We start from the raw sequence: 23,152 nt of genomic DNA on the forward strand, positions 1-23,152 counted from the left end.
TTTTTATCTTAGTATAATATTTGCCTTTAAAGTTACATAAAATAGAAATACTCAAGTACCAAAATACAGTACTTGAGTAAATGTACTTGGTTACATTCCACCACTGGTCTGAGTCTATGTCGCTGTCCCCGGTTTGTCCTTCCACTATAGACAGTAGATTATAAACCTCAGCCTGCTTTCACAGTAACCGGCCGTGTTGAGGAGGCGGCCGCTTTAAAAGGAGCTGGCTGCGACGTCACAGCCGTTTTAGACATGTGTCTCTGACATCCAATGGCCTGATCAGGGCTTTAGTCAGCCCCCCTTTCTCGAAGGAGATCCCTCTGCCGAAGACCAGCGTAGACAGGGCTTAGCCACGGTTGCACGAGCATAACCAGATACAAATTAGGACCGAGATTTCTTTTCCTTGCACGCACCTGCAGCATCAAGTTCATATCCCCAGCTAGAACCACCGTGTAGCAACCATGTCTGTAGCGGGGCTGAAGAAGCAATTCCACAAAGCCACTCAGGTAAGAGGGACGCGATGTCCCGAGTACCACATCTCCTCAGATATTCGTGCTGAAGTGTCATGTTGTTGCAGAGCAGTGGAGGAGGGAGGTTTGGCTATAGAGATGTGTCCTATTATAACACCTCATGCCGTGTCTGTGCTCCATCTGCACCTCTTTACTCATCGCTGTCCTGGTGCTGAAATGTGCTCCACTGAAAAGATGCTGCAGCGTTGCACCAATGCCATAATTTATTACTCGTGTTTTGCTCTGCAGCCCCCGGTGCATTTTGTTGCAGCTATTTCACGGGAAGACACGATGATTATCGAGTCATGTTTCAGGTGGTACTACAGTGTGATGGTAGTGATGCCAGACGTCAGATCCTCTCGGTACCCTTCAGATGACATTCCGCACAGAAAAAGCACCAGATCTGCGGCTCACGGCTCTGGCGCTCAACGAAGGACGGTGTTAAATCGGTGTTTCTTTCAGCCAACCACAGAGGGAAACTCCGCACCGTGTTATGCAATCGTTAAGTGCGCCTTGGCGGAAATCCGCTCCTATACTAGCAGCGGCACGCCATGACCTCGGCGCCCTCTAAACGCACCTATCTTCTATGGCGGGTTGCCAGTGATGAATTAAATCACGTCTTGCCTTTCTAATGCTGAATCATCTGTTTTTTACGCCCAATGCATGGGGAGATATTCAGCTCAAGGTTACTCAGAGGCTCCCTCAGCCCATCCCTCCCACCATAGTTATCCTCCTCCCAGGAGCTCAGACTGGGAGTTTGGAGGCCTTCAGAGTTAGGGCTGGGTATCCTTTCAAAAAATTAATTCCAATACCGATAGTTTTGGCCTTAAAGTGATGCAGATACCGATTGCAGCACAATTAATAATTTTTTTTTATAGAAATAGCAAAATATGGACTAGAGGGTATATACAAAATCGCGGAAGGCACAATATTTCTTTAAAGGCACAAATAAGATACCAGTTTTAGTAGCAAATCGTATTCTACAGACTTAAGAATATATTTTTGTTTGGTACAGATTCTTAAAAAACAAAAATGTCGTGAACTCTATCGCAATGGCAAAATCAGTCAAAAATAATCACAGTTAGATATTTTTTCAAATTGTCCACCCCAAATACTTATTAATACATTTTATGCATAGCCTACATTGCAATGAAAAGCAATGAATTAACATTGCATAAATTATGATAGTTGCGAAAAATGCCACCACTTTTCCCCATTTTTTCACTGCATCATTCAATAACCTACAGTTCATTATGTTGGTTAAGTTACGTAGTGGTTGCATAAAATGTTACCACTCTTCCCCATCCAAATTATTTTTACAGTGATACATTACTGTACTGGTTGTAGCTGCTGCTGTAGTTTGTCAATCATATGTCATATTAATTATAATAATGTTAGCGATGATTGGCTGCAAGCAAAACCATACAAGTAGTGTTTTTTTTCTAGAACTGGGTACAGAAATGTTCAAATGAATTTACCATTTGGATAGATTACTAATTAGTATTGGGTCATTGCAGTTGATACCTTTAAAGGTAACTAGCACTGATAGCAGCACTAATCAGAGTGGTGGCCAGAGGTCACCAGTGGGATCTTGATGGTCAGATGTATGGACAGATCCGTCCCCGCAGCCTTCCACTCCACTGACACCAGGGCTTTGAGTGACTTTTATTTCCGGTGTTAGCTGGGAGCTCCAGCTTCTGAGGGAGGTTGTCCTGTTTCTAGGGGTGAGTCACAGTAACACTGACAGTCAGCTTCAGGCTTCACACAGCAGGACTCCCGGAGCCTGGCTGAGTCACACACACACACACACACACACACACACACACACTCCTCGCTCTTCTCCTTGTTCTTCAGTTCACCCAGTCTCCAAATGACCTTAGCTATAGCTCCCAGTTTGAATCATTCCTCATATTTACGAGCCGTTGTCCCTGAAACGGGAGGGAATGACGTCTTAATTGTGACACTGACGGTACTCTATCTCTTTAAGGTTGACCTCTGTGGATATTAAACTCTATGAATCACATGTTGGACCTGAATAGCTGAGATGAAGCTGGCAGTTTGTGACGACAGGAGTTCATTTACACACTTTGTACAGCTGGGATCCATTATGGCCATACAATGGAGTCTAATACTGTATTTTTAGTTAATTTATGCTGCCATTAGCTATTTAAATTATCATTAATGTCACATTGACGTTTGAGAGGCTTGTGTAGGTGACACTTAAATGTGCTGGTTCTTGAAGAGCAGCATTTGCAAATCAAATGAACCTTTCATTGTGTTTAAGGATTTTAAAATATATATATTTTTTAAAGAAGAAATAATTGCAAAAAGCTGTCATTCCGCTGTTAACACACTTATCAGGTTTAATCAGGAGCTCATTTGATCAGATTGGAAGTAGACAGCAGCCCACACAGGGCATTAGATGGCTGCACAGATTGTGTTAATTCTGTGTGATGAGTCTATTGTCACCCATTAGCAGAGCCCTCTCTCTCCCTGCAGATGTTCCTTTGCAGCCTCCAATGCTTTTGTGTGTGAGGCAAGGGCGCATGAGAGCATTTATATCTGTAAATATGCATACAGTTATGTGGCTCTCAGTGTGCATGCATAAAGAGGCACGGCTGAGTGTGTAAATATGCAGCGAATACGTCTGAATTTGTAGATTTTTTACAGTCTTCATTACTCAGTTTCACTCCCAATGCGATTCAGTCAGCTTGAGGCTCTGAGTTAGCTGTCTCTGTGGTCTCCTGCCGTCTGTTCATCAGCCCTGCACACACACACACGCACACACACACTCCCTAGACTCTCAGTGGCAGAAGGCTCCTATCAACCCCTCTGTTCCCGTGCCACAACCCTGTAATCCGGGCCCAGACTCACCAAGGCAGCGACCTGGCAATCTGGCTCCTTAGTCACTCATCCTCCAACCAGACCCCACCCCCCACCCCCCCACCCCCCCCAACTCAGGAAGATGGGGGTCACACGGATTAAGTCACCGGAACAGGGATTTAAAAGAATGAAACAGGAGTTTTGCAGAATGATTATCAGCATCAAAATAATACTTTGAATTTTTGAGAAATATACTTATTTGCTGAAGGTAGATGCACTATCATGTCTGTATGTAGCAGATTGGTTTAGTATAAAGACTACAAACCGCAAACCGCGGCTCTGGTCGTGAGCTGGACTATTTCTTGACTGGTTTGGGTTAGAAATAGTCCAGCACATAAACCTCCAATAGACAGCAAATCGTTGTTTTTAAGACTAATTTATGCTCCTATAAATGTCTTGTAATCATCACTGCCAACATACTTCTACGTCATAATAATATATAGCTCCTCAGAAAGAGGCAGAAGTGAAGGCAGTATTGTAGATGGAGGTGGTCTGTAACGTCATATTGATAGTTTAAAGTCCCCCTCTGCTCAGAAATTTGTTTTTCTCATCCTAATGTCTCCTAAAATGTCTGACCTTGACTACAGTGACTTGCATCTTTACAAAGTTTCTCACTAGAGAAGTGTTTTCACATTCCTCTACTGAAAGGGGAAGATGTCTGTGTGTTCCCTACGATCTAATATTCAAATGTATGCCAGAACAGCTGGATTAAGTACATCACTACTGCGAAAGCCAATCAAAAGCCGGAAAAAAACCCGAAACCTCAGGCAAAGAGCGAACTTATCTTCATCTGAATCTGGAGGCTCACCAATGTTTCCTCTGATGGAAAAACAAATAGACAATTTACCAGACACCACACTAAAGTTGTAATTCGCAGGCCGCGAGCTGTGGAGCTCCACAGGCTCGCACTGCTCTTTCACCGGTCAACCTAGTTCATGAGCATCTGTGGTGGGTGGAAACAGTACAGGTGCATCTCAATATATTAGAATATTATGGAAAAGTCAATTTAAATATACTTTTCCTATGATATTCTAATTTATTGAGATGCACCTGTATGTCATGATATATTAAATTCAATACTTAATATATAAAATAACTACGTAAAAAGGTTATTTTCCACTAATACAAAAACTATTATGAACAACAAATTGAGCTTCTTTATCAAATTAATCTATATCATATAAAAATCCAAAATTGACTTAAATCAGTCCTTTGAATTGATTTGCCACACGGATACTAAAGCAAAATCTACCTAACTATAAACAGTAAAATCCCTCCAAATTGATCATTTTAAATTGTTTCACGGTATGGACAGCAGAGGACAGGGCTTCTTAGGCTTAATGTCTGTGATTACATAAAACGCCAATATAAAACATTACCATAAATAAATGGAGCTGCATTAATGTGAAAGCAGTTTATATGTAGATTGGAGCAGATTGCAGATCCTAAAATGCTGCATTGACCTTACGGCCCCAATGCATCACTAATTGGTAATTAGCTGTGCAGCTCTGTCTGACGTTTAGTGAACAGCATCTGCTGCGTGGGAGACGGAGAAACCCTCAGTTTGTACGTGGGGTCTTGCAGCATTTCTTCATTATAGACTTTATGAACTCTGCAGAGGCAAACGGCCCATAAAAGCCAGAATGCCATGGATTCACTGGAGTTTTATGAGATTAACACACACACACACACACACACACACACACACACACACACAAACATGCAGACACAACCTCAGCTTCACCTTCTCACAGACTTCACTGAGTAATTTATTTCACACAACCACAATCACACTTTTCTCCGACAGAAGACATCTCTCTCTCTCTCTCTCTCTCTCTCTCTCTCTCTCTCTCTCTCTCACCCAAGGACATTCAGGCTCATAGTGGTGCATTAATAACGGGGGCCATTTTAAAAAAGAAGGGAAGCATGGGGCATGAAGGGTAAAACCCAGCAGGTCCAGTGGAAATTGCCTTTTCAAAAGTTATTTATTTATTTATCCAGCAATTCATTACGCCTTCTCACTGTGGGCCATGCTAGATATACTTCTGCACACACTGTAATAGATTTTAATGTCTGGAGACTGTAAAAAAAAAAAAAACATCAGGCTGCTAGAAATACAACACCTCATATTTCCCATTTTGTTATTTTAAGGCTGGCGTATCTTAAAAGGTGACGATTGCTCACATTTTACGTCACAAGTCAACTTCACCTCAGAGTCAAATGAGTCATGCTTTGAGCAGATGCTACTTTCATTATGGCTCTGTTCCCATGAAGCGAGTCATGTATGTGTGTATGAGTCTGTGCATGCATGCGTGTGAATGTGCTAATGTGGTGAGGCTTTTTATTTGGGGCTGTTAAAACCTCAACTAATGGTTTTGAAGGAGAGCAAACCGCCTGGTGCATCTCCTACAGTTCTGCTCGGTGTTATATTTTAATCAAACTGCAGTTTTAAATACTGTTTTTCATGTTTATCTTGAGGCTGCAGAGAGCATTTTATCTCAGTGAAGTGAGTGTGGGCTTCCAGCAGGAAGACAAAAATATGTTCATTAAATAGAAACTGCAGGAGAGAGAAGAGGGCGGCGAGAAAGCGAGAGAAAGTGTTCCAGAGTGAGAGTGAGAGGGAAACAAACAGAGGAGTCTTTGGGGGGTGAGTGGTGTTGCAGCTTTTCCAGATAAAAAGGTTGCTTTGCTTCTTGTCAATGTGAGCAAGATGCTAACAAGTAATGAGCACTTCATGTTTAAATCCATTGTTATTTTCTTTTTTATGTATGGCTAGTGAATTTGAGAGTTAGTTGAATTTAAAAAGTGGTAAGATGAAGGAACTCTTTGCTCTTAATAAGGTTTAAATTAGTCCACTTCTACAAATATTTTAAATAAGATAAGATGCTGTTTTAGTGTGAGTATTGTGTGTTAAGCACACTTGTAATTATTGTATCTTCAGCTATATTCTTTGCTGTAGATCAGCACCATATGGGCTACACACAGTCCACTACTTAATATAACATTTAACTACTGAGAGAGCACAAACCTCCACCAAAGCCAGGCATTCTTCCAATTTTGGTGTTCATAAACTAATAATAATAATAATAAACTTTATTTGTATGTTATTTATAGCACCTTTCATATTGAAATGCAGCAAAAACAACAAAAAAATACACGCACCAAGTGCTTCACATTGAATGGACATACAAATGAACATATTATTATAAAAAAAATAATAATTTATAAAAAAGATAGATAAAATATGGATAATAAAAAGTGTAGCAGAGGAACTTAATGAGTACTTTACAATTGTGTGTGTTCGGTCTGTTTTGCACCTTTTTGCTCTGAAGCCGCAGCCCTAAGAATCTTACTGCCCCGACGAACACAAATTCAAAGACTAGTCTTGTCTAATTAAATATCATAGGTCGCTCCATTTGATTGAGTCCGGACCCAAACAGCCCAACCCCACCAATTGCAAGTTAAACTGTATTTTAAAAATTTCAAACAAAAGTCGTAGTAGTAAAAAATATCTTCCTGTGATCACAATCTGTTCCAAAATGTAAAGGGTTCTTTGTTGGCCCATGTCATATTCTTCCACCAAGTTTCATGAAAACCATGCCAGTAGTTTTTTAAACGTTATCCTGCTGACAGACAGACTGAAAAACTGGACCAAAACATGACAATGAAAGAGGTTATATTATTGAAGTATTAAATCTAATCACAGGTTGCACAGTTGTATAGTGGTTAGCACTTTCACCTCACAGCAAGAAGATCAGCTTCCTCCCACAGTCCAAAGACATGCAGCTTAGGTTTAATTGGTGACTCTATATTGCCCATAGGAGTGAATGAGAGCGTGAATGGTTGTCTGTCTCTATGTGTCAGCCCTACGACAGTCTGGCGACCTGTCCAAAGTGAACCCCGCCTCTCGCCCAATGAATAAATAAATAAATCTTATCACAGAGATGAATTTAGGATGAGAGTTCCACTGATATACATTAAGTGCATCATTAGTATCACAAATAAACATAACCTTCTAAATTGAGATACTAAGTGTTTGAAATGAAATAAAAACCTCACATGGAGATTTATCGGCAGCACACATTAGAAATTGCTTTTTAAACGAAAACAGTAGAATATCTGCACATCACATGGTAGACGCCAGGTAGCAATGCCACCCATTATTAATTAGAAATGACCTCTTGAGCTGCTGTTAACATGAGCCTGACAAGAGGCTGGAAAACTCCAGCAAGAAGCCTTTTGCAGAGCGTCTGTATGAGCGAGTGTTGTATCACCCATATCTGTATGTAAACACACAGATCTGTCACGATACAGAAGCTATCTGAGTCCGTCTGGGTGCGTCTAAGCACTAAGAAACAGCTATCACATTTGAATGGTGTATATTTCTTCTAGTGGGTAACAGAGCAGTAATCCTTTATTTTGCAGTCAGCTCTGGTACGACTAGAGGTTTCCCAGTGTGTGTGCTGAATACTAATGTGAGTGCTACACCTCTCCTTGTGTTGCTTGTAGCTTTTTCATTTGGCGATCAGAAACCATCTTGTTTTCGTTTGTAGCTTAAAGGCAAATAATTTAGCCATTTCTGGGTTAATTTAAAGTGAATTCTTAATTTATGTTGGTGCATTTACCAGCATTTCTGGCTTTACTTTCCTGAGAAAAGTGGTATGCAATGTGCAAGCGTGCATGTGAGTGTGCCTAGATGAAGATCCGTGCGTACCCGTGGACAGCAGTGGGGTCCTTGGATGTGGCTGACGCCTTTGGGGGCTTTAGGGCAGCAGATTGTGAGTGGGTGACTCATCCAGCCTGGATCCTCACTAGGGCCTACTGCAGTGCAGCGTAAAACAGATCCAGCTGGGAGATAACAACAGATGGGGCGGGAGGGGCGAAGAGAGTGGAGCAAGGAGAGAGAGATAAGAGACAAGACAAGAAAGCGGGAAGAGATGGAGATAGAAAGTGGCTCTGAGCAGGTAGGGAGTGGCAGAGAGATAAAGGGGGTATTCAAGCCAAGACATACTGAAGGCGAGAGCAGGAGGAAGGACTCAGCCAAGTCAAACAGGAGGGAGTGTGGAGAAAGCTTGATCTGCAGGGATTTACTTTTTTGCAGGCTCAAGGAGAAACTGAATTTCATCAGTTGATTTTGGTATTATGCCAGTTTATTTTTTTAGCCATTTATTTCTGGTAGGGATGGAACTAACAGTTGCTTTCAACAATTATTGCGCCAATAATTTAATCTGTTTGTCTAAAATGAATTATCCAGTACTCTAGGTCATCAAATTGTCCAACAAGCAGCCCAAAATCCCTAACGATATTCAGTTGATCAAATCCAGTATAAACAAAAGCAGCAGATCCTTAATTCTGAGAGGCTTAAGCCACAGATATACTTGCTACTTAACCACATGTTTGGGTCGACAATCGGCTGCGTTGTCCAATCCAATCCAATCCCTTTTATTTGTATAGCACATTTAAACAACACAAACGTTTCCAAAGTGCTGTACATAAAATCAACAATAAAACAAACAATTCCATACACCAATCAGCAATAAATAATAAGTGTATCAATCTAAAATGATGCCATAAATAAAACAATACAATCAAACAGATAAACATAGTAAAATAAAATATAAGACGTAGTTAAAGTAGTAAAAGAAATAAAAGACACAGAGGACCACAAAACTCACGCAGTGTTAAAAAGCCAAGGAATAAAAATGGGTCGTGGACAGAATTGTGCACATACTAACTACCACAGGATTTGCAGGATGTAAATAACAAACATGGTAACTCTCCAGGAGGTTATTTTATTGTTATTTCTAAGATCATGGCAGAAAAATCATAGATGATATTTAAATACCTTAAACTTAGCCTGTCGTAAAAATGGTCAGTACTTCTCCTACACTACCTAATTCCTGCTAACGTGTACAACTAACATTTTAAATAGACGCTGGATACGTGAGGCAGCTATCATGCTAACACATAATTAACAGCAAGTATATCTCTGGCCTGAAACCAGAAAATGGTTAGCAATTTGCTCTGAAAATTATTATTTGAATGTCAAATTTTAATTTTGTCAACCAACTAAGACTCTTAGCGTCTTCAAAGAGTCTCAGTTATCCAGGTCGTAGGATCAATGGAGTAGTGTTGATAGTTTATCGTTTAACTATGACAAAAAAAAAAAAAAGGCCAGTGCTGGACAGTCCTGCAGACCACTACATTGAATTCAATGTATTTTTTTGTACAATATCTAGACATGGATATTGGTGATAATTGTGGAAAAATACTTGTAAAAATGCAAAAAATGTACTACCAATATGTATTTAGAAGTAGGCAATCGACTGCTCTCCCACTGCTTTCCTCCATGGTACCAGTGCCCAGAGTTCCCTGTTTATTTGCCAGCAAAATTCTGCAAGTTGACACAAAACATATTGAGGGAAATCAAACATTCACCAGCTGCATATACTACCCACACTGAAATGGCACAAAGCTGGTTTAAAATCTGCAGAGTTTTCCTTTAAGATTAAAAAAATGATCCTTGCATGAAAGTCAATGTGCTCACACTCCTCCACCACCCTAACCTTGACACCCTCACTTCCTGCCTCACTGCATATGTTGTGCACTACCTCCTGCGTTGGCCCTGAATCTTGCCATTTGCTGTAAATCGTGAGTTCAGAACCGTCCAACATTGGCGTAACTCCTATAGAGACACTGGTATCAGGTGTAGATATGGTGCGTCATGCCTGAGTCAGGGAACAGAGCGTTATTGTTGAAATTACCTCTTTGAGAACTGATTGCACTTGTCCCAGCTAACCCAGTGTTTCCAGTCTTGGCCAAGTTTGGATCAGCAATGCAGCAAAAGTGATGCTGCACTGGATCCAGTCCAGCCGTAGATTCCCTGCAGCAATTTACCACCTCCCCTTTTATCTGGATTTATTTCCTTCCCTCACCGTGCTTCTTTTACTTTTCACTTTTGCTTGTCTTTGCCTACCAGCTTAGAAAAAGAAACTTTCAACGACCACAGTAGGGCTCTTTCTCTGAAATGTCCCGCTCAGGAAACTGTCCTTTGCTCAGGCTTGCTAAGCAGGCATAAATTTCAGTGAGCCCTCTGACAAGTGCAAACAGAATATTTTCTCAGATATTTGATCCCGGCTTCTGAAGGCTGCTCCCTTCCTGAAATTTTTAACAGGAGAGTCTTTCAGGACCAGTGACAGTTTTTTGACGAGTGTGAATGTAAAATGTCACTTCACCTCTAACAAATGCTCTCCTTATTTCTCCACGAAAACCTCTTAAAGCCTTTTGAGAGCACTTCAACAATGACTTTTCAGTTTGTTGAATCTTGAACATTTGATAAACACGACATCTCCAGAGCTGCTTCTACACCTTATAGTCTAACATGCTGTAGGCCTATACTGCAGTGTTTCCCCTACATTCATTCAGCAAGTTGAAATTGAGAATAGATTGATTTAACATAAACTGGTGCTCAAAAAATTTGGTCAGTACCCTTAAAAGTATTGATTTCTTTTTTTTGTTATTATCTTTTTATTAGGAAATTTCACAACAATTGACAAGTACAAATGGATTTACAGCTGTTAGTATCAAAACTGTACAGAGCCAAAGGTTTTGTATCAATAGCTTCTTGTTCCAAATGTTCATTGTCCATTCCCTTTTTAATAATATGAATATGTAGAGAAAAAGACAATTACAACAAAAAAGACAGTTACAATTTAACTGTCTACATCCAGAGGGGTATGGAGGCAAAAAGTAAATACATAATATGAATAAATAAATATACATGTCTGTAGCAGTTGGGCATCATTCAGTTGTATTCATGTCACTGATATACAGCTGGAGACCCCCCCCCAAAAAAAAGGAAATCAAATTATAAGTTTCTTCAGCTTGTTACCTTTACAAAATCCAATCTTAAAGGTCTGATGAACTGCACCCATCTTTCCCAGTGTTTCATAAATATGTCTAACTTTAGGTTGAGAGAAAAAGTTATCTTTTCCATGGTATAAATATCTATTGTCACATCTATCCAATTATTAATTGTAGGTCCAGTCTGCAACATCCATCTTTTCAAGAGTAAAAATTGTCATGTCCACCCAGGACATCCGAACTGGAGCCAATAATTACCTACTACCAGGCCCACCATCAGGTTGGGGGGTCAAAGGTCAAACAGTCTGTGTGTGTGGGGATGAGGGGCTCATAATTCCTGTGACTACTGAAGAGTGTTTGGAATGACTGTAACCTTTTCCACTAAAGACAAAAGCCAGGCGTTAGTGGGTGTTAGAGGGCCGATTGTCCAGTGAGAAAGAGGCTTTGCTGTAGAAGAGGGTGAACTTTCGCATGAACTTTGGATAAACTGTATTACTTTTGACAGGAGTGCACATGCAGAAGCCAGAGGGTTGAAAACCGGACTGTGGAGTTCTCAGCCTTCTGACGTCAGCTTTGTTCTGGAGGTTAATGACAGACGGACGTGGTCTGTGCCTGCCTATTATTAGCTCGTCCTGTGGTTAGATGCTGTCGGCACATTTTGAATAAGAGCACTGGTGAGGTAAACTCATTAAACAACCTCATGTAGAAGAAATGTGAATGAACAAGGCTTCATATTTGTCAAAGAAGAGAGATGTGCTGAGCTGCTGCCGTTCTGCACATTCAGTCATTCTGATTCTGACAGGGATGTTCGCTTGAGGTTTTTCGTTTGTCTCTGGAAAGCGAGCTGTTGTTTGTCACTGTCCGTGGTTTTTCCACTCCCTTTTTTCCCCTCATCCTGCCTCTCGCACTGCATCAGTATTCAGGCCATGGTTGATGTTTTATTCAGGACTGAAATATTATATATTCTGGGCATCAACCACTGCAGGAGAAGCGATGGCTCGGTGCTGAAAAAGGGAAATTCTCAAGACCTCTTAACGAGAGCTGGTAACATAATGAATGAACAAAATAAGCCTAGATGCTTCTCTTTTCTGCATATTTCCCCTTTACGATACAGTTTTAAACATATTAACCATGAATGATTAATGGCTCAGTAATATTACGCAACAAAATAATATTTTTTTTTATTACGTGATTATTCCACAGTTAATGTGTCCCCGATGTTGCAGTGAGTAAATCAATTTGCCTTTATGTGTGAAAATGGCTGGAAACATTGATAAGACTAAATTAAAGTGCACACACACACACACACACACACACACTTCTGCGTCAGGGACATTGAGGTCACATCATTATCTATAACCCAGTAGCTTGACGTACGATCTCCTCCAAACCCGTTCACCGTGCTGGTTATTGGCTTTTGTTGTAATGTCGACATGTTGGGGACACAGTGAAGGGCAATGCACTGTAATGTGCAGATATGGATGTTTTTACATCCCCAGAGACCTTGTGAAGTGTATTGTCTCTGATGTGTGGTCCATTTACTCAGGGTCAAAGGTCGTCATCCGGACAGAGGTCATGAACCAACTCACAGCATCCAATCATGTTTTCAGTCAAGATTTGAGACAGAAATGTGACATTTTGAACCAAAAGAAACCTAATTTGTTAGATAAAGAAAAGTTAAGGTCCAATTGTAGTTTTTGGCAGTAGTAATGTAATAATTGGCCAGACGGGGGTGTCAGTATAAAGGTCTTCGACAGCCTTTATCAGTAAGAGATGGAGATCTTTGTGGCTTTTTTATTTGGATGAGGAAGCCAAAAGATTAAAAAAATATATTTTTAGATCATATAGTGTCAAAATTAAGATAGAGAGATGCAGGATTTAATTAATTTACTATCACCACAGCTCTATGAATGCCAGTGTCGGTTGGTCCAAACTTAAATATCACACCAACTATCTGATGGATCGCCTGGAAATTAATGTTCATATTCCCCAGAGGACGGACCGTACAGACTTTGGTTGACTCCTGATTACAGCTGCATAGTTGATGCAGAAATTTTAGAAAATTGCAATTCCCAAATAACAGGATGCCCAATATTTGTGAAATTGAAATAAGTGTCAAAATACCTATGTGGTGTTACAGAGAGATCCCAACCTCTCAAACAAGTTTGTTTGGTGCAGATCGAATGTTTCCCACAGAATATGATTTTATCTGCAGTGTTGCAGCTGCAGCATGTTGAACTGAGTTCATACTGTTAAAAGTTCAGTTATAAATCACATGGATCAAAGATTTGTGATTGTGCTTTAGCATAAACATACATCCAGCCTCATAATTACTTAATTTACACGCTGCCAGTGTTTGAATATGACTAAGTACATTTACACATTAGAATTTTGGGGTACTTTACTACTTCCTTACATGTAGCTTTCCACTACATTTTTAAGGACGATATTGTACTTTCGACTCCACTACATTTAGCTGCCAGCTTCAGTTACTTTTCAGGTGGAGATTTAACTTGGACAATTAAAAAATATATTAAATGGGGGTGTTCCGGTGGTCGTGTGCTTGCTGCAGCGGACCCGGGTTCGAATCCGGCCTGAGGTCCCTTTGCTGCATGTCTTCCCCTCTGTCTCCCCCTTTCTATCTGTCTCTCTATCTCTCTATCAACTAAAGTAGTAAAATTGCCAAAAAAATAATCTTTAAAAAAATATATATATTAAACAATCTGAGTGGGGACATTCTGCATAATGAGTACTTTTACTTTTGATAACTTTAAGTACATTTTGATACTTTTGTACTTTTACTTAAGTAAGTTTTGATGCAGGACTTTTACTTGTTGTGGTGTAATTTTACAGTGTGGCATTAGTACTTTTATTTAAATAATGGATCTAAATATTTCCTCCACCACTGCATTCAGCACACAGGTGAACAGGTGCTCATATTAACTAATTCTTTGAATATTTCAATCTAGACCAAAGTGGTGGACCTGTGATCTGTGTTGTCAGCTTAAAGAAACAAAAAGAGAAAAAATGACAGCATAATATGAACTTTATTTAGCAGCAGATGGATTTCCTCCTTTGCTGAATCTGAAGTAAAATGAACATTTGGGTAGGAAAAGCGTTGAACAGAAAGGAGAAATGCTGATGGAGAGAGAGGGGATGAAGAGCAGCAGAGAGCAGGAAGACATTAAAGGAGGAAGTAATGGAGTTAAGTGGAGAGAAGAGGACGATGTTGGGAACAAAAGAGGAGAGGAGGCTTTGCTTTCAGGCAGCTGCAGCATCATGCGCTCAGTCTAATGCCTAATTTGGCTCATAAGAGGACAGTAATGAGCGGTGGGAGGGAACAGAATATGCTTTATGTATTAACATGTCTGATGAAGCGAGAGTCCAGCAGGTTTTGGGGGACGGTATGTTTTTGGTATTTGCTTGTATGTTTTCCAGAGTAAAAAGAAAGCCATGTTAGTTGACCTAGCCGTGCACACACACACACACACACACACACACAGAGCTTCCTCCCACCAACTGCAGAGCTCAGACTGAATGGCTTGTCAGGGATTATACTCAGATTAATCAGAGCACAGTGACTTTGCATCATATTGGAGCTGTGTGAGTCAGAGTCAGAGCGCTGCGGCGGTAATCTGTGAAACGTGGTGCATGTGCCGGACCCGCTCGCCAAATGTTCCATGTGACGGGGTCAGACACTCACGACTCCTCCTTTGCTGTTTTTTTTTTTGGTTTGTTTTTTTAATTCTCAAAGTAGTATTTTTAGCTGATTTCTTCTCTTTCTTGCGATTTCTGGAGAGCTGATGTATATTTATATTGCTTTTAATCAAATCAGCTTCAAGTCTGATTACATATGATAATTAATCATCACTAAACTCACGCTGTTATGTGTAAATGCTCTAATGTTATTGTTTACCGTGCAGTTGAGTAATTTAATCATGCTGGTGCTTTGTGTAAACAAGCCTCTTCATCATCTTCCAGACTTGTGGAAAGTGCCACAGGCTTTTTGGTAAACAAAGTTATTTTTCTGCAAAAGCACCGCCCACACACTGAGGTGTGGATTAGACACTAACGCAAATGAAATGCCAATGAAAAATATATTCCTTATTAAACTGACTTCAGTGTACATGCATGTGGGTTTGTGTTTAAAGCCGTGTCAGCAGGTGTTTGAGTAGATAATTGTGAACTTTTTGCAGGGACTTATTATCTTGAAGAGATGTAAGAAAGAATGACAGTCCTGGGAAAAAAAAGGGTGTTATTATCAAGATTTTTTACTGCTGTGTGTGTCTGCAGAAAACACACCTGAATCAAATTAACTACACACAAAATGTATACTGTAGAATTTTAAATGACTACAAAAGACTATATAGTGATTGGTATACCACAGTATGATAAGTGACATTTATATATATATTATATATAACATATCGTACTTCTGCTTATCTTCTGTATTGAAACAAAATATCTAATTTAAATTGTTTGTCCAACCCAAAAGCCTTTATTTTTCATTCATTTAATGGAATAAAAACAATTCTAACTGAGTATAATTGTAATAACTCCGAGATAACGCAATATATAAGACTTATATACCATGCAAATCTCATATCACTGCAACCCTTACAAAGATGTTCCAACAAACTATGCTTTTGAAAATGTGAATATTTACATATATCATTTGGGAAATTTGGTCTTTACTTTAATACCCCTTACTGAGCATTCATAAAGAATAAATAAACATCGAATGCATTATTTATAAGGCACTGTAATGTAGTTGTAAGCAGATATATTATTAATGTATTTGTCACAATGTATTTTTAACTCTTGTAAAAATGACATTATAGTAAAACAGAGTTATAATTACATAAAGTATGACATCATAGGAGATGGTATAATTGTTGGCAAATAGTGTGTATTGTTAAACACCGTTTGCTTGTAATATGTTACGTTTTTATTCCTCCTTCTGAGTTTGTATGTTTCCAGTTTGTAAAGCCTGAGGTGAAAGTTTTAGGGTTAATCACAGCGGAGCTTTCAGTCCAAATTATATTTCAGCCTTCACACAGTAAATGCAGAAACCATGTAAAAACATTTACAGGGTGTCTGGGCATGAATCCATAAATTATTGATCCTCAGCCTACTTTGTTAGTGTGGGCACAAACACAGACAGACGCCTTTTTGTAAAATGGATTTTTATTTTTTTTATTTTTTAAAGCACCTGCTGACCAGCTACGCTCACTTTATTAGATACACTGAGCTAAGACTAATGCCGACATTAATCCAACATTCATGAAGGTTATTTTACTGTTTATGTGTTGATTCAACTGTGAGCATTTAAGAGACTATACCTAGTTTTTAGCATTTCAGTATGAATGATGCTTTTATTGTGAAGCTTTTGACCTTGACTTTGACAACTTTAGCATAATAAATACGGTAGAACTTTTTCTAATATTACGGTAAAAGGATATTAGTAGTGTTGATTTCACGTTTAAGATTGCCATTTTATTCCATATTTTACCGTAAAAAAATCCCTCAAAAGAAATGCTGTTCTGGCATATAATTGACAAGAAAATACTTTATAAATTCTGCATAAATTAAAGATTTCACCATTAAATATTACAGTGTATTTTTGTTAAATATATGGTGTTTAGTACATTTAACAGTTAGAAAAAGTATTTTTACAAATAAGAAATGCAAAAATGACAGTGATGCTTGTATATATGTTACAGTATATTTTTGTTACAAACACGGTGCCAGTTTATTTTACAGTAGAGTAATGTATTTTAAAAAATTAAAAAAACTGTAAAAAAAAATAAAATAAAATATTTTGCTTGATATATTCATTTAAGGTGTTTCATTAACTCATTTATCATTTTACGGTATTTTACTGTCATGGTTTAGCAGTTTTTGACCGTAAAATCGACAGAAATATTTTACAGTGTACATGTTGAGCTGCTCTTTGCTTTTTAATTTGCTTTTGTTATTAAAAATAATGCTGACAACACATTCAATCCATTGATGTCATTTGTTATAGAAGAGGTCACAGGGTGTGACACTTATTGATCCTCACAGATGATCTATGGAAACATAATTATCTTATAGATATTATGACGATCTTTTTGAATCTGAGCGTTTTTTCTTTTGAGTGGCATCGCTGCTGACATTTTATTATTATTATTACTTTTATTATTATTGTTATTATTATTATTTTATAACTTTTTTTAAATTAACCTTTCTGCAGTTAATGTCTTTGTTTATAAAATGTAAAAAAAAAAAAAGAATAATAACAATAAATTTAAAAACCCAGCAAAAAAATTCTAGAACGTAAGATTATGCTTTTAATTAGGTTTTTTTGTCTGACAAAGAATCCAAAATGCAAAGATATTTTGTTTATTAAGAAAAGAAAGAAAGAAAGAAAGTAAAAGAAATACTTTATTTATACAGCACCTTTTAAAAACAGCAGCTTACAAGGTGCTTTGACAGAGAGCAGTTAATTACAACAAGAATGATGTCATAAGGCTAAAAACAATTCTTACATTAAAAGAAAAACCATAAAAGACAGAGCAGGAACAAGACATTCTCAGATACACAGAAAATAAAAGGTAAAAGGGGTAAAAAATAAAATAAAAAAGTGAAGAAGTAAGAAGAAGTACTAAAATATAAAACATTACATAAAAGCAAGTCTATAAAAATGGACTTTAAAAAGTGAAGAAACAAAGAAAGCAGAAAAGCTTAAATCTGTTAAATGTGCACATTTTAGAAGCTGGGTCTGGTGAATATTTGGCATTATTGCCTCTTAATCTTCTGTCAGTTGTCTCATCAGTTCAATCAACTCATTATTTCAGCTCTTAATGTTGCATTATTTTAATATGTATTATCAAATTTATATAGAAACACATGTTCCTCAGCGTACATCTTTCTTTGTGTGAATATAAAGGCTCATCAGTATTCTGCGTACCATTATATTTAGTTTTTTCTGTCTCCTGCCCACTTGACCTTGTGTATGTTCTGGAAGTCTAATCAAATCAGAGTCCAGATAGTCAATATCAAATATAGTGGATGTTGGTTCTGCTGAAGCTTTTCAATTTTCTCCTCTTTTAATGGGTCATGCCGGTCTCCGGATTTATTAATATTAGTGTTTATTTTGGGAGGGATTGGTGCAGTGTGATTGAAAGTCTGCAGTCGTATTTGGAGGCTGTTTTGGAATCTGTTTTTTTTTTTCCTTTTAGCTGCTTTATTGATTTTTGGCTGCTTGTTTCTTGCAGGATCCATTATTCAGCTGTCGCTGCCTGGTGCTTTAGCTTGAAGTTAGAAGTGAAAGACATTTATCTTCATCAACACTAATAATGAATCTTCTTCCATGCGAGGCTGCATTTGTTTAGCTGCGGTCTGCTGTCGTACGGGGAGCCTGTGTGAAGCAATGTGTTGAGTTCAGGCACCTCAGTGGAGTGTTGGTGTCTCCTGCACTCTCACACACCACAGGAACAGTCTGCACACTCCTGGTGGATTGTTACAACATGTTGTTTTCCCGAATGGAGCGAACACAGTTTCCCTGCAGGCGTGTTGTCACAGCATTTAAACACTCTGACATACTTTATCTTCCCTATCACATTTGTTTTCCTGCTGCTGCTGCTGCTGCTTTGACCGATCATCTCTCTTTTTTAATGTGTTCAATCTTTATTTTATTATGTTTATCTTGCATTATTGCAGTCTTACATGGCCTTGAAGTGGAATACAATACAGCAAGGAGTGTGTGTACGTGTGTTGGAAAACATTTTCGAATTTGGTGCATTAGGCTAGATGGTGCTATAACAATGATCCTTTAAGTTGAGGCCTGTTTGAATCATAAGTCTGAGAAACATTTAGTTTTTCTGTCTTTATTAGATTTTCAAAGAATATTAATAATACATAATTATATCAATACACAAACATAGACAATGCAAGTAAAACATATATATATATATATATATATATATATATATATATATATATATATTAAGGAGGGATAAAGATAAAAAAAAATAACAATTTAAGCAACATATATTTACAAAAGAAGAAAGAAAGTTGTTTTTTTTTCCTTGTCACAGATGAATCGATCCATAAATGCCACGCCCATTTGCGTTTCAATACAATTCTTGCCATTTTTGATTGTGTCCAAATCAGTTTTCTCACAATTCTACCTACACATTTTTGGTAATCGTCACCAAACTTGGTGCAGAAAATCTCTGGACCAAGCCAGAAAAAGTTACTTTTTCTGATTTCTGAAGTTCCATACAGTTTTGCTAAAGCTGTCCCTCAAAGTTTACTTAAAGGCTTTGGACAGGGTTTTTATTAAAGTTAAAAATGTCTTATCTTTTGAGTACTTAGGCTGTTGTAACCACATTTGGTGGACATGTGAAGAGAAATTTGTTGCCATCTGTCCAATAAATTATGCTGTAGCAGTTAGGGATGGCACGATACCACTTTTTCAGGTCTGATACTGATACAGATACAGGCAACCTTGCACCGATACCAATCCAATATCTTAATTTTCCCTTAAACAACTGAGCTGTTAAAAATAAAAACATTTCAGCCTCTACTTTGCTAAACCCAGCCATCTAAAAACACCATGCTCAAACTGTGAAACAACAACTCACAACTCCAATCTAGTGATTTTGGCCAATCTCGCCCGATACCCACACTGAATATCGTGCATCTCTAGTAGCAGTATCATCGAACTATAAATCAAGTCATCTTGATTGGTTTGTCTGTGTATGTACATAGTTATAGCTGTTCGTAGCATATCACTTGAAACATTCCTCAAACTACTTCACACTGTGTGTGTGTGTGTCTCTGTGCGTGTGCGTGTGTGTGTGCGTGCTGTTTGTGTAAAAGGTCAAATGCCTCATGAGAAGGACAAATCAGCGAGGGTTTTCCTGCTCGGAGACACACGGCAGCGTCTCTCCTGAACCTCCCTCAAGGTTCCCCCAGAGACTGAAATGATGGAAAACGTAACACGATGGCTTCAAGTCGAGGAAGAAGCAGATTTATAAAATGGCTGCAGCAGTAGAAGCAGTTCACCTGATCTCTAACAGCAATAAATCATATCAAGAATTATTATTGATCAGATTGGATATTATTCAAATTTGAGGAGCACTTTGGTGTGAAATCAATTTAAAAAAATGTCATCGCTTGGAGCTAAAGCTCTCTATGACCAATAAACCTGTGCAGAGCTGCAGCTTAACAGGCAGCTGGACTATAATGTTAAAAATAAATTATGTGGTCATGACACATCTGTGGATTACTCACACACACACACACACACACACACACACACAGTGCAGTTAGAAGTCTGAGCTTTAATAACTATTATCAATACTGATTTTCACTGTTCATTATCTCAGACAGCCCCATCATTACGCCCATGCAGATTCGGCTGATGACACTTATGGGCAAACGTTAAAATCAGCCTGCTTTATAAATATATAACATGTTTCCCTTTTTCAGTGTGTGTGCTGGGAAAAGTCAAGTCTCTCTGCAGGCCTCAAAGCTCCATCATTATTTCTTCAGAGAGACACACTTTGCGTTTGAAATGGAAATTGCAGGGTGGAGAGAGAAAGAGAGAGAAAGTTAATGTGCTGTTTGTGTAGCTGTCTGGGCTTCTGTGTGTGTTTGAGTGAGCAGTGACTCACTCCGTGTGAGGATGAAGCATCATTTATAAAATCATTGTTTCAGGGTCACGCTCCTCTCTGTCTGCTGGTGATGAATGAAAATGAGACTTTTTAACCAATGATGAAACTGAGTTTTCATATTTATGGTATTAGATGATATTTTAAGCAAACACTCCAGCAGCAGCTTCACCAGCAAAGTACTGTATTATTTTAACAGTTTCTGACTGTATTTTGTAATTAAATTACAGTGTATTACTCAAAACACATTTGCAGTTTTTTCTACTGTATTGTTGTAAATTTACAGCACAGTGATGGTCACATTTTGTCAGTAAATTGCTGCATATTTACAGAATGTTAACTGTATCTACAGTATATATCCTGTATTTTATTAGCCTGGCTAACTCCAGACTATATCACAAATGAGATCTAGTCTGGACACCAGCTATTCATTTCTCCGTAGAGGAGGCGTGGTTTACAATCCTCCAGAGCCGTTTATTGGGCGCTACGAATATCTATCAAAAGCGTCTGTAGGTAGCTCTTAGCCAATCGTATCAGTTATTACCAGATGACGTATGTAGAGCGACCGAAATTGATGTTTACATAGCCAGACTAGCCCATCTCTACTTTGAGACTAAAATGCTCAATTCTGCTTCTTCAACGTTTTTCTGCAGCATGTTCTGACTCTGGCTGCTCACCGTCTACCGGCAGTGTTGGTGTGTGTGTCTGTGAGAGAGTGTTGCTTGCTCACCAATTCTCGCTTTCTTCAAGATTATTTATTTTTACGCCTTATTCCCCCTCATGTCATTCAGCTTCATACATCCACTGATTTTATTGGCAATAGACTCTGGGCGGCTCCGCTGTCCCCCGGCTCGTAGCCAGATCACCGCCGTTACAGCAGCGAGCGGTAGCAGGGCTAGTTGGTAGATTAGGCTTTGGCCAAATCCTGTCAGAAGCAAGGCTAAAACATCCTTTTTTCGTGGTGAAACAGGAGTGTAAAGTCAAACGTTGTTCTTCTTTTAAAATCAACTTTCGCTCTAAACTATTTGAAACGCTGTCTACAGCTAGATCGAAAGAGAATTTCGCGTCTGCTGCAGCCATGTTGGATCCGTAAGAAAACTACAAAACTACAAGCTTCCATCTGTCGAGTAGTACGCGTCATCGTCTTGCCGTCCCTCCCCGTTCTGTGATTGGATCCCTAAAACAGGACTAAGAAACGGCCATGGTTTCCAGACTGCATGCAGGTTTGGAACGAAATTGAGCGTGCAAGGCAGTATGGGTATACCCAGTATTTTAGTATTTTATGCTAATAAAATATTAAAATATATATTATTATTATTATTATTATTACTACTACTACTTGTAGTACTAGTACTATTACTACTAATAATAATGAGTATTATTATTATTATTATTATTATTAACTGCATACCGAATATTGTCCTTTTGTCATTATTTATTCATTTTTTATATGTATATATAATAATAATTATATATACATATAAAAATGAATAAATATGATGAAAGGGAAATATTCAGTATGCAGTTCCTGTGAAATATGTATTTATAAAAAAAAAAATATGTCAGTAAATAACAAGCAAAAAGTCTCTGAAGCTGTTTTTTTTTTGCCTTAATTTTATTATTCCTTATTTTTATCTACATACAGTGTGCACAAATGCTGTTATTCAGCAGTCTGAACACCCTCAGCCTTTCCTGTTTCCCACCGAGTCAAGGCACTTTTTAGAGTCATTTTTGCTAAAAGGTTTTGATGATGTCATAGATTGATATAGATCTGTTTACATATGCCAACCTGATTATAAATCCCACTGCATTTCTTGACAACACCCATGCTGAGTAGCAGCATTAGTGGTTGAGGCTGGGTTTGATTTTAAGTTTTAAGTTTAAAGCTCATTGATCAGGAGATAAGGTCCTGAGCACATCAGGTACCTGTACCTGTATAAAAAGAAGTGTTATTCAACAATTCATAATATATCGAATGGAAAAGGAAATGTAATTGCACATACTGCTATATCATTTTTTTCATGAAAATATCAGCCTCTTATAAGTTAACGCTCCAACATTCACTGTTGCAGACAGAAAGAGCATGCATGTCAAGAGAAAAATGGAAAAGGAAAATGAGCAAGAAAGGCAGTGAATGGTTTTGAAAGTAGTTTTCGAGAGGGAGTTAAAAGTGAGAATTGAACAGATTGAGTTCACACTTACTTGTTGTTCCTGGGCAGAACTATAGGTGGTTTG

The 23,152-nt window shown here is 38.4% G+C and overlaps 1 protein-coding gene across 5 annotated transcripts in view; it reads left to right on the forward strand.

Moving 5' to 3' along the window:
* Positions 1–252: 252 nt before the first annotated feature.
* Positions 253–23,152, forward strand: part of sh3gl2a (SH3 domain containing GRB2 like 2a, endophilin A1) — a 49,410-nt gene continuing 26,510 nt past the window's right edge. The window contains exon 1 of one of the 5 annotated variants that reach the window (XR_009394935.1): positions 253–506. Coding sequence is in view for 3 of the 5 variants with exons in the window: in XM_059341699.1 (XP_059197682.1) it covers positions 462–506 (45 nt within the window). In the remaining 2 variants the exon portion in view is untranslated. The remainder of the gene's footprint in view (positions 507–23,152) is intronic. The other 4 variants (XR_009394936.1, XM_059341699.1, XM_059341683.1 and 1 more) reach the window with 4 other exon arrangements.

Source organism: Centropristis striata, chromosome 1 (assembly GCF_030273125.1).
Source record: "Centropristis striata isolate RG_2023a ecotype Rhode Island chromosome 1, C.striata_1.0, whole genome shotgun sequence".
In the NCBI taxonomy this organism is placed as follows: domain Eukaryota; kingdom Metazoa; phylum Chordata; class Actinopteri; order Perciformes; family Serranidae; genus Centropristis; species Centropristis striata.